Genomic DNA, 18,139 nt, shown 5'->3' with positions numbered 1-18,139 from the left:
TATTCAAACTAACCAAATCTAGCCCCTCACTCCTACTCTACAATGTCATTCTAAAAATAAATTACCATATTGAAATTTTGAAGTTATGAGATAATTCATGATTAATTCAAGGACAGCTGCATAAAGAAGTGCCAAGCTCTAATTGAGGAGGGAACCTGTGGGAAGGGTAAACCTAAGAAGACATGGGAGGAAGTGGTGAGAAAGGATCTTTGGGTGTTGGGCATCACTAAGATAATGACAAATAACTGGGAGTTCTGGCAATTTGCTGTACTTGAGAAGACACACCAAGCTAAGTAAAACTCCTGTCATTTATACATACAGGTTTGTACTTTACAAGTGCCAGTGTCACATAAAATGCACTTGTGCCAGTGCTGTATGAGTGTACCTGTGTCGGTGGCACATAAAAAGCACCCAGTACCCACTGTGAAGTGGTTGGTGTTAGGAAGGGCATCCAGCCATAAAATCCATGCCATGACAGACAACTGGAGTCTCAACAGCGCCATGTCAAACTATCAACTCATGCCTGCATGGAAAACGGATGTTAAATGATGATATGATATGAATGTGAATAAATAGGCATTATGTTTAACAGAATAATCTGAATGCGACATGGTTAAATTCTTTCCTATCTTTTCTCCTCACATTATCACCCATACATCTATGTATAATTTGTAATTTTACTAATGTTGTTTCCAGTATCACCTGACTGATTCCAAAAGATGGCAGTATAAAAAATAGGTTCACTACTGCATGATTAATAGTTCGCTCAATCAATCAGTTGTTTAGTCAGAGATCTTTCATTGCTATTCATGACCTCATCAATGGCATACCCCAATAATTCGAGGTCTATTATTATGTATCCAATCTCGTCATATATGGTAAACCTCAAGCACTGAGATAAACTTTTTTTTCTTTGATATTCATGGGGAAATGTGTTTTGTTTTGAGTTTGCATGTCAATGAGAATGATAAACTTAATCAAACATAACATTTGTAGCTATTGTTATGGTTTTGGTTTTGTTGCTGGTATGATACCTGAGGACATGGCACACATTCTATGCAGCAGCACTTTTAACCCTTTTGTTACCAACCTGTCTGAGACTGCCTCTAATTCTATGAGCCAAACTTCTTGTTTTAAATGCAGTCTAAATTAAAACCTTTCATCAAAATTTCATATTAATACGTGTTCCAAACACCAGCTTAACAATGGCAAAGTTATTTTACTAAATTACTCATTATTTTCAAAATTAGCTGAAACAAAGACTGTATTTAAATAGAATACGAACAAAAGGGTTAATATCTGATAGCTACTGCATGTGCATCACATGACAATATTGTATTGCTTAATTATGTAAACATATACATAACCGCACACAAACATGTATCTAATTTCAAAGATATTTTTCAAATTCTTCATGCTGGGATGGATTCATGACAGAAAATGTAACTTAAGTTTCAAAATCCATTTGCTAGAAATTGCAGTCATACATCTATCTAACCCATTGGGACACATTATCAAAATGTTAAGTATGATAATCAAGAACTTCTGAAATGCTTTAAACACATTTCTCATTTGATCTTCTGTGTCTGTCTAGCTACTTCTAGTTGTCTACCCATGTATCTAACTTCCACCCCATCTATCTGTCTGTCTATATATCTATCTATGCATTTATCCATCTACGTATTTATCTACCTATCTATATGTCTACCAATTTGTCTGAGTTCCTCTTTCTCAGTTTTATATCTATTCACCTACCTATCTAAAAAAAAAAAAAAGTGGTGCTCATGGCTGGAATATGTTCTCATCAAAACAGCGAATGCAAAGCTCAAGAAATTCACAAAAGTTGATTCAAGCACACACACACACACACACACGTGTGCGCGCACACACACACAACACACACACGTTTATATATTTGTTTTGCAAGATTTTTTATGTGAAATCATGTGTTGAAACAGATATTGTTGTATTTAGGAATGGTCATTTTGCCAGTTTAGAACTCTGGCCGAAATAAGATTAAGATTAATGTAAAATATAAATAACGCAAAGTAACACCAAATATATAGTGCGTGTGTTTTTATTGGCTAAACTGGCAAAATGACCATTCCTAAATACAACAATATATATATATAATTCACAAAAGTTGATTCAAGCACATTATATATATATATATATATATATATATATATATATATATATATGCACACACACACACATCTATCTATAAACCAATCTATCTATATCTATCTGCTTATCTATTTACTCCTCTCTTTATTTATTCACTTATCTTCCAGATAGCCATCCATAAATAAAATGGCTTTAGAGATGCCAGTCATCATGTTTTGTTTCAATCAGATCACATGTTCTCATCAAAAATAAATGTAAAACTAAGGAATTTCATCCATGTTGATTTAAACCTACCTGCATATCAAAGGATGATCCTACCACTTCCTAGCTATGCTCAAAACCTTTCCAAATTTCCTCCCAGCACATCTGAAAGCAGTCCACCCTTGATCATATATAGTAATGCCATTGGATGGACCTTATTTCTCAAACTAGCTTTTACAATCACGAATAGTAATACACATGAAAGAAACTACTAAGTTGGGTTAAATACCAGCATGCCACAAATTTGTTTCATTGTGGCTAACTTGTGACTACATAACCACAACACCAGACACATAGAAAATGATTTCCTCCATTAGCAACCAACAGATCATCCAAAGATACAGGGTTCAATTCCACTTCTTTACAAGTAGTAAAAGAGAAATACATAGTTACTGGTCTATGAAGAAATTATCTATATAAGTACTAAAGAGAAAAAGAATGTTTCTCAAAAGCTATGCCAATAACCCTATTTTGATTCTGAGTTAATATTTTCTAGTTTTATTTATAACGATAACTTATGAGGAAAGAAATGAATCCCATTACATCCTGCTCTTATGTAAACCTAAAGTTTGTACTCTGATGTAAGAAAACAATGTCTCTACTATAATAGCTGAAACTTGAGCTAGTTTCTCTTCTCTTGATGACTAATGGCAACAAAAATTGTAATTTCCTTTGACAAGAATCAAGGCCAATTGAAAATGATTTCCTCCATTAGCAATCAACAAATCATCCAAAGATACAGGGTTCAATTCCACTTTTTCACAAGTAGTAAAAAAGAACTGATTCCAATGTGCTTATTTAACCACAGTAGGATTTGAACTCTTGAGATCATAGGGTGGGCAAGGGTTAATTACTAAAATCAAATTTTTTTGTCAACTTTTCACCCTATAAACACCAAGAAATATTATTATGTAATTAAAATATGTTAATTAATATTCAATAAATAACTGCAAATGTAAAGTTAAAAATTGTGAAATTGTTAGATCACTTAAGGAGGGGAGGAAGAAAAATAATTTATTTACAACAAAATTTACTACTATAAAGTAATATAGATATATATAATTACACCCAACTAGGATTGAACACTTCACACCACTGTACAAAAATGATTCAATGTAAACATAACAAATGGATTACTTAGAATTACTTTTGCAAGTCCATGGTAATAAGTAACTAATGAAATTCTGTCAACACCTCATATATTGTAGTATAGAAAAACTGTAAAGATATAATTTCTCTATACCATGAAAGGTGAAATGAAATTATAGAGCAGGTAATTAGTACATCTGAACTATAAGCATTTTGAGAAAAATGATACCCTGCACGTGCAAGGAAAATTTATCAAGATTATACATAAGGACATCAGTTTGCTCACTGTCACCTATCAATACCATACAAGCTCTACTTTAATGTTGTAACATTAGTGAGCTTGCCATTCTGAAAGTAAGAAAACTTTTTAAAAAATATTTTATGTATTTTAACGTGAGCATGCATGTGGTGAGGACTGTCAAAGAGGAGAGACAAATAAAGGTAAGTAGGATGATAATGTATTGGATTAACAGCTTTTTATTGTTATTGGTAAAATAGGGTATGTGCTAACAAAAACGTTTTTGTCCATGAACAAACTAAGGGTATTGCGATGATTTCTCTCAGAATTATGGTAATAATCACTTAATCCACATATTTTCAATTTACTCATGCTATCACACACACACCACACACACACACACACACACGTGCAATATCTTAATTACTATTTAGGTGACAAACTGATAGAATTAGTAGTGGTGAAAAATATGCCTGGCAGTATTTGTTCTAGATCTTTATGTTCTGAGTTCAAATCCTGCTGTGGCCAACTTTGCTTTTCATCACTCTAGGGATGATGAAATATAGTGCCAGTCAAGTACTGACTAACCCCTCCCTTCAAAATTGCTAACCTTGTGCTTAAATGTGAAACTTTATTACAGGTGATGAGCTAGCAGAATTGTTAGAGTGTCAGAAAAAATGCTTTGTGATATTTGTTCTGTATCTTTATGACCTGAATTCAATTCCCACTAGGATCATCTTTGCCTTTCATCCTTCCAGGGTTGATAAAATAAAGTAACTGTCAAGTACTGAAGTCAATGGTATTGACTATTTCTCTGCTCAAAACTGTTGGCCTTGTAAGAGCTTTTTAAAATTGGCTGTAATTCACTCAAGCTTAAAGCACTGAATGATTTTCAGCATCATTGTGTTGCCTAAGAATGGGTCTTTCCATTTGCATATCTGGTACTGTCAGTAGTGTCTTAATTCCTTCCAAACAGCAGCCAGATCCCTTAACTGGGTGAGGACAGAATTCAAGAATTTCTTAATACGAATATAGAAAAGGACCTTGTGAGTGAAATAATCAGCCATTTTGAAACAAAAATGATGTGTTATATCTAGTTTTCATCGAAACATTAAAGAAAACAAAACAATGTACTTTATCGTGTTTAAATACAATCCAATTACTATAGTATTTTTAATCAATTGATATGTAATTAGATACCCAGCATTTTACCTTACATGTATAGGGTGTTTGTTTGTTTGCATGTATGACCAAATGTTTAGTATGAAGCTCTGTGTTCAATCTAGTGGGTGGGGTATCTTAGCAAGCCTGAATTAATATGCAGGAATAGCCTGTAGCTGTTAAGACATTCACTTCATAATCATTAGGACCTAATGTTCAAACCTACTGCATGATTTTATGTGCAAGTGCCTTTTGTATCAAAGCCTTAGGTTGATCCAAGCCTTTTAAGTGAAAAGTGAGTCTATGGTCACTGTGTGGAAGTCTATTTGACAGATTGTACCTTAAATTCAAAGAGCTGACCATGACTGCCTCACACACATGCAAATTTCTAAAAATTACATTAAAGATAAATGCCTGTGGAATACTCAACTGGTTAAACAGCAAATCAATGAGTTGGTAATTTCATTGATTGAATAGCTAGAATACTTGTTGAAATGCATGTGTGAGATCCAGTAGGTTATAAATAGATTTTTATAGAACTGATAAACAATGGATGAAGAGATGTTCTCAAGGGTTGTTTTCAAATGAATAGGTTCATATTACTTCACCACAAAACATGTATTTACAATAAAACTCCACAAAAATCAAAGGCTGGATTTTCAAGATGGTTTGTCAAACTGTGTGCAACAAGTTCACACAGAATTAGAACAGTAAAGGTGTGAGATGGAAAATTAGTTGGCTCTTTGCAACAGAATGGTAATAATCAGACAAAAGTAGCTATTTCATATGTGAATATACTGTGTGACTGAATGAATTTCAAATACCAAGTAAAATCGATATGAAAATTTTAGTATATTATTGGACAAATTGGGATTAATCACCCTCTCGTATGCTGAATTCATTTGGGGACTGTGGCTAGTATAGGTGCAGGAATAGCTGTGTGATTAATAAGGTTGCTGTGTAGTTATGTGGTGTTGGGTTTTTGATCTCATTGCGAAACCTGGGCAAGTGTTTTCCACTATTGCCTTGCAAGTGAAATTTGGTAGAAGCCCCTTAAGTGTGTGTATATGTGATTGAGTGTGTATATTATGTGGGATCACATGCAGGCTGACAGAAATGGTATTCTATGTGGCAGATGTGCAAGATTAGTTAGCAGTAACAGTAAACATGAAATAGACCCCTTCATATGCTCAGAAGGCTCCTGCTAAGTTGATAGCTTTTGTTAACTCGGTGACCTGATTAGTAGTGGAGATGGGTGTTTTGAAAGCATACTTTTCAGAGTTAGGAATGGCATATGGAACTATTTGCTCTGCTGACAACAAAAGGTTTCTTTTAGAATTAAGAGCAGATTTCATGATGCTTGCTTACAAGTGTGATATTTTATGGTTACCTGTGCTGGCAACAAAAGTTTCTCTCAGCGTGGAGGGTAGTTTACGTGATGCTTATGTAAAATATGCAATACTGCATGATAATAAGAGATGAGCCTTGATTATGAAATATATGAAAGTATGATTTGTAATGCTAGCATGTATAAATGACAGAAAAGTAACTCCAAACAAGAATTAATAAGGACCATGATAACCTGTCCAGCCTATGTTAGCATGCAAGAAGCAGATGTAAAATGATGATGATGATGTGTGCATGTCAACAAGGAATATCAAGATTAGCATACACCACTTTGCTCAAATGGTGACAAACGTGGAATGTATATTGACACACATCCATGCATGCATGGACACACACGATGGACCTCTTACAGTTTCTGTTTACCAAATTCCCTAACATGGCATTAGTAGACTCGGAGTTATAATAGGAAACAAACATACACAGGTTTAAGGATTTAAGATACATATGGTGTTATGCAGTAGGATTGAACCTGTAACCATGTAGGTGTGAAGTAAACTTATAATGCACTTATGTAGCTGCATGTAGGAAATTGAAAACATTTATAAGAAAATCCTAAACATATCTATAGGTGCAGGCATGGCTGTGTGGTAAGAAGTTTGCTCCTAACCATATGGTTCTGGGTTCAGTTTTACTGTGTGACACATTGGGCAAGTGTCTTCTATTATAGCCTTGGACCAACCAAAACTTTGAGAGTGGATTTGGAAGACGGAAACTGAAAGAAGCCTGTAGTGTGTGTTTCCATCCCTGTCACTTAGCAGATCAGCAAAAGAGACTGATAGAATAAGTACCAGACTTAAAAGAAAAATTAAATACTTGGGTTGATTCATTCAACTAAAAATTCTTCATGGCAGTGCCCCAGCATGGCTGCAGTCTAATGACTAAAACAAGTAAATGATAAAAGATACACACACACTCACACACACAATATCTTGCATTATATTGTATATGTGTATATATACACAAGTGCCTTGCATTCTAAGTTAGTGCAACCCATAGAAGAGAGAAATCAAGAAAGACACTGGACAAATTGGTGAAGGCTGACCTGTAAAATACTGTATCTCGCAGAGGAAATGACAAAGGAATGTATTGATTGACGATATGTGGTGCTGCAGAAGACATGGTTACCCCTGATGAAATGTGTATTGAATAATAGTAGTAATACAGGCTGAGATCTCCAGTGTGTATATTTGTGTATATGTATCCTGCCAAGCCTATATTTGCTGCCACCCTCAGCAACTTTGACCTCTACCTCTTAAGTATCTGGATCACCTTCCTTCTTTCATTTGTTTCTCCCACTTACTTCAATCAGCTCTTTGCTCTATCACCCATATCCCTTCATCTCTTATCACCATACCATCTATAAAACTCATAAATTATTAAGTGCCCCAGCCCTACCTTGAATGTCATCCTCAATCACTCTATCCCACCTCCATCCTGTACTAGGTCTATGTGTGAAAGACTCAACTGGTTCATCCTCATCACTCTACCTCTACTTACTTTCTCCAATCCGCCCATCTCCCCCCACCCCTCACTTCAATCATCACCCTTTCATATCTTTCATTTCACCACCTGTAATACTCACTGGCCCATCACTCCTCTTCTGTCTCTTTTTCTCTCACTGTTCTCTCCCTGCAGTTTCTGTGCCACCTCAATGCTCTCACTTACACATCACAATCCAAACACCTCCCTTTCTATTAATGACTTTTTCTGGTTCCTCATTACTCTTTTTCTCTCATGTTCTCTTTTCCTCACACTTTCTGCCTATATTTGCCCTTATAATGCAATATAGCTTTGGACTCCCTCCTCACACAACCCACACATCACCCTTTCCCTCTCATTCTCACTTATATTAATCCTTTTCTTTCTCAATGTTCTTTCAATACTCCCTTACTCCCTTCCCCATAATGTTTCATACTCTCCACTACCAACCTCTCACAACTATAGATCTCTTTCTCTCATCATTCTGTATCCTCTCTCAATACCTAACCTAAAATCATTACAGTTTTCCCCTCTCTTATTCTCCTTCAATTACAGGGGCATATTTAGGCCCTGTACTAGTGAGGTCACCCTATAATGTGACTTCACTAGTGCTAGTGTCACAAAAAAGCACCTAGTACACTATGTAAAGTGGTTAGCATTAGGAAGGGTGGCCAGTTGTACAAACCAATTCTATCAAACCATCAAGCTATGCCAGTATGGAGAGCAGATGTTAAATGATGACTAGGATGTTTTGTGTGTATGACAAGCTTCTTTATCCATCTCTTTTCAAATTCACTCAGATTGCTTTGGCTGGCTGAGGGATGTGATAGAAGATACTTACCCAAAGTATCAAATCCGCATGATTGTGAAGCAAACTTCTTCACCACACGACCATGCCTGAGCTTATATATATATATATATATATATGTATATATATATATAATTAATATAATTTTTTTTTTTTTTTTAATTGCCCACAAGGGGCTGAACATAGAGGGGACAAACAAGGACAGACAAACAGATTAAGTCGATTACATCGACCCCAGTGCGTAACTGGTACTTAATTTATCGACCCCGAAAGGATGAAAGGCAAAGTCGACCTCAGCGGAAAAAAAAAAAAAAATATATATATATATATATAATTAATAAATATAAGGGTAGCAAAAAAATTCTAGAAAAAATTCTCCGCTACCAGCAGTCTAGTGAGAAAGAAAAGATAGTCGAAGACTATATAATATACATTCAACAATATAAGGAATGGCCCTGATAGGCCATTCGACTCACTAGAAAGAGCAGCCAGACTCAAACCGCTAAATAGTTGTAATTCTGAAATTGGAAGAGAAATAAAAACATTTACCCTTTTCATCTCTGGACTATGCATAGTAAGGGTAAATGTTTTTATTTCTCTTCCAATTTCAGAATTACAACTATTTAGCGGTTTGAGTCTGGCTGCTCTTTCTAGTGAGTCGAATGGCCTATCAGGGCCATTCCTTATATTGTTGAATATATATATATATATATATATTATATATATATATATCTGGTTTTGGGGTAAGTTCCACTATGTGGCACTAGACAAGTGTCTTCTAATATAGCTTCAGATCAACCAAAGTTTTGAAAGAATTTGGAGGTGAAAACTGGAAAGAAGCCCAATGTGTGTGTGTGTGGGGGGGGGGGTGAGATCAACTTTTAACATCCATTTTCCAAGCTGATATAGGTGACAGGATTTAACATGCTGGAGGACTGCGTCATTCTCCAATGTCTGCTTTTGTATAGCTTCTACAGCTGTGGATGCCCTTCCTAACAGCTACCACCTTACAGAGTGTATTGGGTGCTTTGAGGATGTCATGTAGCTTGCAGGTCCAAGATACTCCCTTAACTGGGTAGGGTTACAGTAGAGACAGATTTATACTAGGTAATGAGGCATTAAAAACTGAAATGAGCTAGAACAGGTTTCTTGATGTAGAGGACATACATGACACTTTGCACTATAAAAGCATGGATGGGAGGAATCAGGATGTTCTCCTTATTAATTATTCTACTACTAGTTTGTTATGTTTCAAATAAAGTAACATACCTGATCCAGGGATTGAACTCACATTCAATAACTAATTAACCTCTGACACTTGATGCTTATATTGACTATCCTATTGTTCCCATCGAACAATTAGGTAGCAGAATCTAGAAACTTTAAGCGAAACTAGAAACTTCTGCGAGCTGGCAGAATCGTTAGCACGCCGGGCGAAATGCGTAGCCTTATTTTCGTCTGCCGTTACGTTCTGAGTTCAAATTCCGCTGAGGTCGACTTTGCCTTTCATCCTTTCGGGGTCGATTAATTAAGTACCAGTTAAGCACTGGGGGTCGATGTAATCGACTTAATCTGTTTGTCTGTCCTTGTTTGTCCCCTCTGTGTTTAGCCCCTTGTGGGTAGTAAAGAAATAGGAATCTAGAAACTTTAAATCTAACTTTGTTTTAAGATAGGAAGTTACTAAATCATTTTGACCCACAACAGTTCAGATTTATTGATCATGAGAGAAACAGATTAAGTTACTGTTTCTTATTTGCATATAAACATTAACACAGAAATTTTCTGGTTATAATTACCAAATGCTATGAATCAACACTTGCATGCATTCATTAGGTGAAAAAAATCAAATGATTGTTTTCAAGGAAAACAATAAAGAACAAAAAAAAAATAACTGAAACAAGTACTTGTTAGGCAACTGCCAACTATTTGTTAGGAGAATTGACTATATGAATCATTTATGAGTATTTCATTAAATTGCTTTATTTTAATACTTTTTTTCATGTTTCACATCTTTCTTTCCTTGCTTATAAATTATTTTTTTGTTGTAATATTTTATTGCTGGATTCCCTTTGTAGTAAGATAGTAACACTTTTTTTGTCAGTTAAACAAGCTGGAGGCTTTTGTTGAGAGGCAAAAATTATAAACTAATGTAAGATTTCAAAATATGCTCATGTAATCCAGTATATTAGCCTCACAGCCATTGTGCTTTTCTCAATTCTAATCTAAAATGTGCACTTAACTCCTACCTAGAGTCAAATACATTTCAAAAAACTACCAAAGGCTAAGCTGAAATCAAATACAACTAAGGAGACTACAATGACAGGGTTACAGCTGCAAGTCAGTACAATCAGAGCTGACTTGGGGATAAACAACAACCACTATGACTAATCATAAAATTATTATTGCTTTATTTTCTGTGTAAATATATGTGTGTGTGTGCACGTGTGTGTGAGTGCTTCTCAACTAAAGATGTTGCTTTTTTTTTTTATTTTATTTTCTCTTTTACCCAATGGTGGCTAATATTAGTTATCTAAACACACAGCTACTATGTTTCCATTGTTATTTAATAAAATTTCAGAACACTTCCTCATAACTGTTTTTGACATATTTTAAAAATTCAGACTGCATACTGAAATGAAGAAATTTCAATAATTTTCAGAAATTTCAAACCTGTAGCTCTAATTTTCTAATAATGATAGTATATAGGTACCAACATTAAGAATTACACACATATTGATCCAGTGTTTAATAACAATGGTTATAAGAATAGCCATTACAGATAACTGAACTTGTTGATTGTATATTTACTGGAAATTCAACTATTGTTTCAATTTAAACAACACTTCAATTTACTTAAAAATATTGTAGAAATTTTATATTTTAATACCTTTCATGTTGCCCATATTTCACATGCATTTCTTTTCTTTAATATTCCCAATTTTTTTTATATTTCCCTTATTTTTGAAACTGTTTCAATATTTTTTACTTAATTAAAACCAAACCCTAGATTATGAAGTACATATCCAAGCATTAAGTTTTATAACCATGTAAACAAATTGCACATAACCAACAGTGAACAAATCTCAGAACTAAATACTTTAATATACTTATATATATTTTCTGTTTATACATACAGTTCTCTGCCAAAATCAGCCTTTTGCTGAGTCCCATTTAAAAGTGCTCATGCCAGTGCCATGTTAAAAGCACACAGCACACACTGTAAAGTGGTTGGCACTAGGAAAGGCATCCAGTCACAGAAACTAAGCCAAATCAGCTGGTGCAGCTCTTTGGCTTGCCAACTCTGGTCAAATTGTTCAACCCATGCCAGCATGGAAAATGGATGTTAAAGGATGATGATGATGATGATGAACATCATCATCATGTAGAAAAATAAAAACACCTGCTTTCCATCACATGTCTAGGAAGGAGTGGGATTACATTTGGGCAAGTGACAAGCTTATAGGATCCCAGATAGAGCCACAGTGAAATTTAGTGAAAACACGATTTGGATTTTTGTAAAAAGTCAATGACAAAACCAATGATTGATAGGTTTCCTAATTTGTCAGGAGCTAGGATCAATCAATTCTACCAAGCAATTACTGCATGGCATTAAGAGAAGTAGAACATTATTTAGTGTGTGATGAAGCTATGCCAAGATGATTATATCCAACATAAACCAAACTAAACTGAATGTAGCCAAAGTTAACAATTTTTCTTGACAAAAGACCAAAGTTTTTTTTCCTTCAATTTTCTATCAGAAAAGAGCATTGCATGTGACTTTTGCCAACTCTTCTACATTGTTGAGATCAATGTAGAGTGAAATGTAAACATTTGGAAATTGATCGCTGCAAGAAAAAAATAGGCAGAGAACCAATTCCAAAGGGTTTTATTGAAATGTGTTGGGAGTAATATAATACATTCTAGAATCAAGAACTCTGAGTTTTAAGATAACTAGCCTTTTCAGCTATTTAATAAAAGATAAAAGTTTCCCCACAAAAATCTTTTTTTAAACAATTGGTAGTCTATTAATTTCTCAGAGAACCAAGTTTATTTCCAATTGCTACATTTTTACATCTCTTACAAGTTTTTTTTTTTTTTTATCTAAGAGGACTTTTGTCAAGTTAAAAAATATTACAAAACTAACCAATCATTCAGAAAAATTCTTTATGAGTGGAACACACACACACATTGTTTGATAGTTAAAATCATTAGACCATGTATATCAGATAAAGACATGAATGAATTGTAGCTCAACACTTCAAATGTTTAAAAATAAATAAAAACAAATAAAAATAGTTACTTACTGCTACATGAGTAGGCACGGGTATTGAATTATGAAAAAGAAAAACGAAAAAAAACAAAATGTTAGAATTTAAAAACAGAATTTATTTCAAACAGAAAATAATTTTATATTTTCTCTCATTTACATTTTTTCAAGAAGAAACATTGCATTTTTCAAGAAATGAACTTTGAAGAAAAACAATTTAAATTATATTTTACAACACCCATTCACAGGTAACATATACTGTCCATGAGCAAAACAAGCAATTAAAACAAAATAAAATCAAATGAAATAAAAAGTTTGTTAAATACTAAACATCAATGGCAAAATAGAATTCTGTAAGTAGTAATTAATTTAAGCATGCTATTTAAAAAAAATTGTAAATTATCATTATCAGTAAGACACACCTCACGCCCACCCCACAAAAGCTTTCTTAGTAATTAGATGTATAAATTCTTTATAAACAAACACCATCGTGAAGATTTTAAGGTGTATTTCTAGTCTAGATTGGATATGTAATTAAACTTAATCATTGCTGAATTGCTTAATTTACAGTGGGATGCCTTTTATTTACTTTCTTAAACCAAACTATCTCAGTAACTGTAATCATTAGCTCATTAAACAGTCATCATTGTTATAACTATTGGATACATCAACTGCTTAAAAATGATGAAACAACCTACGGTTACAATCAGGTAGATTAAAACTTATGTACTTTGATTTATACTAAATATGATATTCTTCAGCCTGTAGTGTTTACAATTTTACTGCTATAAAACATCACAATTATCATATCCGTCGTATAATCTGCACGTCTCCACTGAAAGAATTCTTTACAAATATAGGTTCATCATACTAAACGTCACACAAATTTCTAAACAGTATAAAGGGGATTTATTTGGTGAAAAACAACTTGTAGATGTTGCAAGAAACTTACTTTAAATATCATAGTGCTAACTTATTTTCAAGCATTTGTCCACAGATAACATCATTAGGTATTCACTGCTAGTAAAAAGATTTTACTATAACTTTCAGTAGAAAGATCTGATAACTTTATGTCAACTGCATTTCACATGGACGATGCTCTGTATGTACATGGAATTATGATTTCTAGCAATCTCTACTGGAAGTTCATACTTTAAATCACAATAAAAAAAAATTCACTCTAAGTAGACATTTATTTCAAATTCAAGTAATATTTCTACAAGACCCTACAATATCTACTATTAAGTGCTGATTCCATATCTGGGACAATGTATCCTATTTTGATTTCAGAAATCATAGGTATAAGTAGAAAAACTTCTGATTAAAAATCTTCAATCTGTAGCTCACCATTGTGCAGTTTCCACTGAGTATTGAGCCCAATGTTATTGACAAACCCCTCCCCCAAATTTCAGACCTTGCACCTAGAGTAGAAAGAATTTACTGTCATCACTGTCACCACTGCTATCTCCTCCACCTACAGAGTTCTTGATTTTAAAGAAAAGTTCATTTTGCTGAAATCAATTATTTCTATTATTTAAAAAAATATTGTTTTTAACAGCAGAGTTAGTATTTGATGCTTTTAGCATGATTATCTTGTAGTTATTTTCAAAATGCATTTTAATGAAATTGTCAGCAAGCTTTCCAACAGTGCAGGTTTTAATTTCTACTAATCTGCTATAATTGCTTCCAACAGAGATTCCTTGCTTTTAAAGGTTCTTGAAATCTTAATGAACTGCCATACATTTCCAATAGCATTTAAGTCAGGTTCCAATACTAAAATATTGATTATAATGAGGAAACCACTACAATCAGTTTTTCATTCAAGTTAGCACAACCATTTTCATGTTTGAACATTCATTCTTCTTACTACAACTAACTGTCAAGTTGGAAAAGAAAGGTATAAAGTCCCACCCCTTCTTTTTCTGAAGAAAGTTGCAATTAACTATTCAAATAAAATAATTATCCATTATCATTTTACTTGTACTTTCTATGCTAGCATGGTTTTCATAGGGCATGATGATTTGAGTCAATTCTTATTCAAAGTTATTGCTCTCCTTAGGTGTGGGGAGCCATTTCCTAACATCAACTGATTTACTGAGTGTACTTGGTATATTTTATCATGGCATCAGTATGAGTGAAGATACTCTGTATCTGCAAAACAGAAGGGGATTTTCACTGCTCTCCATTGCCTTTGTTTGTTCAGGTTAACATAACCAATATGATGAGTAGAATAGAGGGTGATTGTAGATGAACTTAGGTGCAAGGGTGAAAAAAAAAACGTATGAAAGGGAGTCAGCAAGTGAGGTAATGGTGTGAAAGAGAGAGAAATAGGTGAGACAGTGTTTTGGAAGTGACAAAGTATCAAAGGTAAATTGTAATGGGAGAGAGACAGTCATGACATAGGGTAATGGGGGACACAACTAATGTTAACTACATGTATGAAGTAAAAGAGTGCTTGAGTGAGGAATAGTGACAACTGGGAGCAATATGGAAGGGAATGGTAATGCTAAGTGGCACAGGTGATGGGTAGCTGAGATGGTAATGGAAAGAGAGTGATGACTATCAGTTAAAGAGTAACCTGAAGGTGAGGGAGAGATGTTGGACAGAAGAAGAGGGTAAATGCATCAACATCGATAAATTCAATGCAATATCTTGTTAATCAGGCATTGTGATGAAAAAGAAACACTAATGACAGCAACAATATTTGCTGGTAAGAGAAAGAAGGGGTGTGTGATGAATCATTGTAGGAAGGGTCACTAGTAAGGGTGTGATGGGTGATGCGGTGCAGTGAATAGAAGAAGAAGCAACAGTTATAAGAGGATATCAAATAAGCAAGCAGAGCAACAAATGAAAATTTAGCAGCAACAAAATTGTCAATAGGCCCAAATGTGGATATGTAAAGCTGTCTCCGGCATCAGAATATAACCCTAACCTTCAAATGATATAAGGAAAATTTTTTAAAAAATACTAGCCCAACCATCAACAGCTGACTATACTTTGACTAACAACAACTTCCTACTTGAGTTAACTATGGTGTTTGAAGACATAACTGACTTAAAAGACTTCACCCAGGTGGTGCTATTATTTTACACATGCCCTGAGTCAAAACTGAGTGAAATCTACCAAAGATTCTCAGGATGTCCTTGTACATATATGTGTGTGTGTGTGTGTGTATGTATATATATATATATGCATATATATATATACTAGCAGAATTGCCCGGCGTTGCTCGGGGCTGAATTGCTTGAAAGTACTGTTAATGATTGCACTGAATTATGATGATTATTCAGGCAAATATTGATATAAGTTTGCAGTGGGAGATAAGGACTTAACGATCAAACGTGTGCCATTGCATTGTTTTGGGGGAACCAAATTTCTGATGAGCATTATAGGGGCACCAACTTTAAGTTTGAGAAAGTGTGGTGGTAGTCCGGGATGCTCAAAGGAATTGAGTACCTCTATTGGATAGTTGATGACGTCCTCTGGGTCAGGAGTTGTATCGATAGACTGATATACATAGACTTACCCAGGAATGAGTTTTAGCATTTCATCATTAATATGGTGAACAGTTTTATTCCTCGGGGCCAGTATAGCCTTTTTGCCAATCCAATCCATATTCTGATAATTAGCTTGTAGATCTGGGAACACTGCATCTCTGAGATCAGAAGGCGTCTTAACAATGGTACAAATGGAATCGATGGCAATATTACCATTTTCATCCCCTGGTATTTTGCCTTCGCCAAGTGCAAGGAGGGTGTGAGGAAATGCTGCTGATGTGATATTACGTCGCATATGAGCACGCATATTGGTGTGAAGTTTCAGAGTTACTTCCCTTTATTAAAAAAATATGCATTAAAATGGAAAAAAATGATGGTAAATTATTTGTAAAATCATAGACTCATCGTAGACGCGCGCTAATACCCAGAGGGCTCGATATGAATCACGACTATAAGATACCCGGTTTTGGTTAAACTGCATCGCAAAATGTGGGAGTAGTTAGGAATCTAAATTGGAGTAGACAGACACACAACCTTTCTTTTATATATAAATATTTTCGTCCTAAAAAACTTTGTATGGATTGAATGGTTACCCCTATGGAAATATATACACACACATTATACATACATGTGTGTATAGATGAATATATAAATACATTTAAATATCTATATACACTTTTGGGCGATCTTTGTGCTACTTAGAGATAACTTTAGATCTTATTTTCATCCTAAAAAACTTTGTGCGGAGTGAAAGGTTACCGCTATGGAAATATATACACACACATTATACATACATCTGTGTATAGATGAATATATAAATACATTTAAATATCTATATACACTTTTGGGCGATCTTTCTGCTACTTGGATATAGGTCTTATATTCGTCCTAAAAAACTTTGTATGGAGTGAAAGGTTACCTCTATGGAAATATATACACACACATTATACATACATCTGTGTATAGATGAATATATAAATACATTTAAATATCTATATACACTTTTGGGCGATCTTTCTGCTACTTGGATATAGGTCTTATATTCGTCCTAAAAAACTTTGTATGGAGTGAAAGGTTACCTCTATGGAAATATATACACACACATTATACATACATCTGTGTATAGATGAATATATAAATACATTTAAATATCTATATACACTTTTGGGCGATCTTTCTGCTACTTGGATATAGGTCTTATATTCGTCCTAAAAAACTTTGTATGGAGTGAAAGGTTACCTCTATGGAAATATATACACACACATTATACATACATCTGTGTATAGATGAATATATAAATACATTTAAATATCTATATACACTTTCGGGCGATCTTTCTGCTACTTGGATATAGGTCTTATATTCGTCCTAAAAAACTTTGTATGGAGTGAAAGGTTACCTCTATGGAAATATATACACACACATTATACATACATCTGTGTATAGATGAATATATAAATACATTTAAATATCTATATACACTTTCGGGCGATCTTTCTGCTACTTGGATATAGGTCTTATATTCGTCCTAAAAAACTTTCCTGTCACACACTCACGCACACACACACACACGCACCCTCACAAACATGCACACACACACACACTCACACACACACGCACGTTAGCTGACAATTTTATTTATATATTTGCGTGTCTATGTGTGTAAAGAGGAAGTGGGAGGCAGAGTGAAAGAGTCACTCACTACAGAAAGTGAATTACTTTCATTTTATTCGTTGCACACTGTGTGTGTGCGTTTGCGTGTGGTGTAAACCACACTAAGAGAAGCATTTGACTCATACACCAGA

The 18,139-nt window shown here is 34.3% G+C and overlaps 1 protein-coding gene across 6 annotated transcripts in view; it reads right to left on the bottom strand.

The window, feature by feature from the left end:
* Positions 1-18,139, bottom strand: part of LOC115229953 (septin-7) — a 169,757-nt gene that overhangs the window by 90,094 nt on the left and 61,524 nt on the right. For 2 of the 6 annotated variants that reach the window (XM_036499416.1, XM_036499417.1), the window contains exon 1: positions 9,457-9,462. The exons of the other annotated variants lie outside the window; for them this stretch is intronic. In XM_036499416.1, coding sequence (XP_036355309.1) covers positions 9,457-9,462 — 6 coding nt within the window. Of the gene's footprint in view, positions 1-9,456; positions 9,463-18,139 lie in introns of those variants that run through there. 6 annotated transcript variants of the gene reach the window in all.

Source organism: Octopus sinensis, unplaced genomic scaffold (genome assembly GCF_006345805.1).
Source record: "Octopus sinensis unplaced genomic scaffold, ASM634580v1 Contig13942, whole genome shotgun sequence".
Classification (NCBI taxonomy): Eukaryota; Metazoa; Mollusca; class Cephalopoda; order Octopoda; family Octopodidae; genus Octopus; species Octopus sinensis.
The sequence above is the reverse complement of the archived record's forward strand: the minus strand, read 5'-3'. Positions and strand labels throughout refer to the sequence as shown.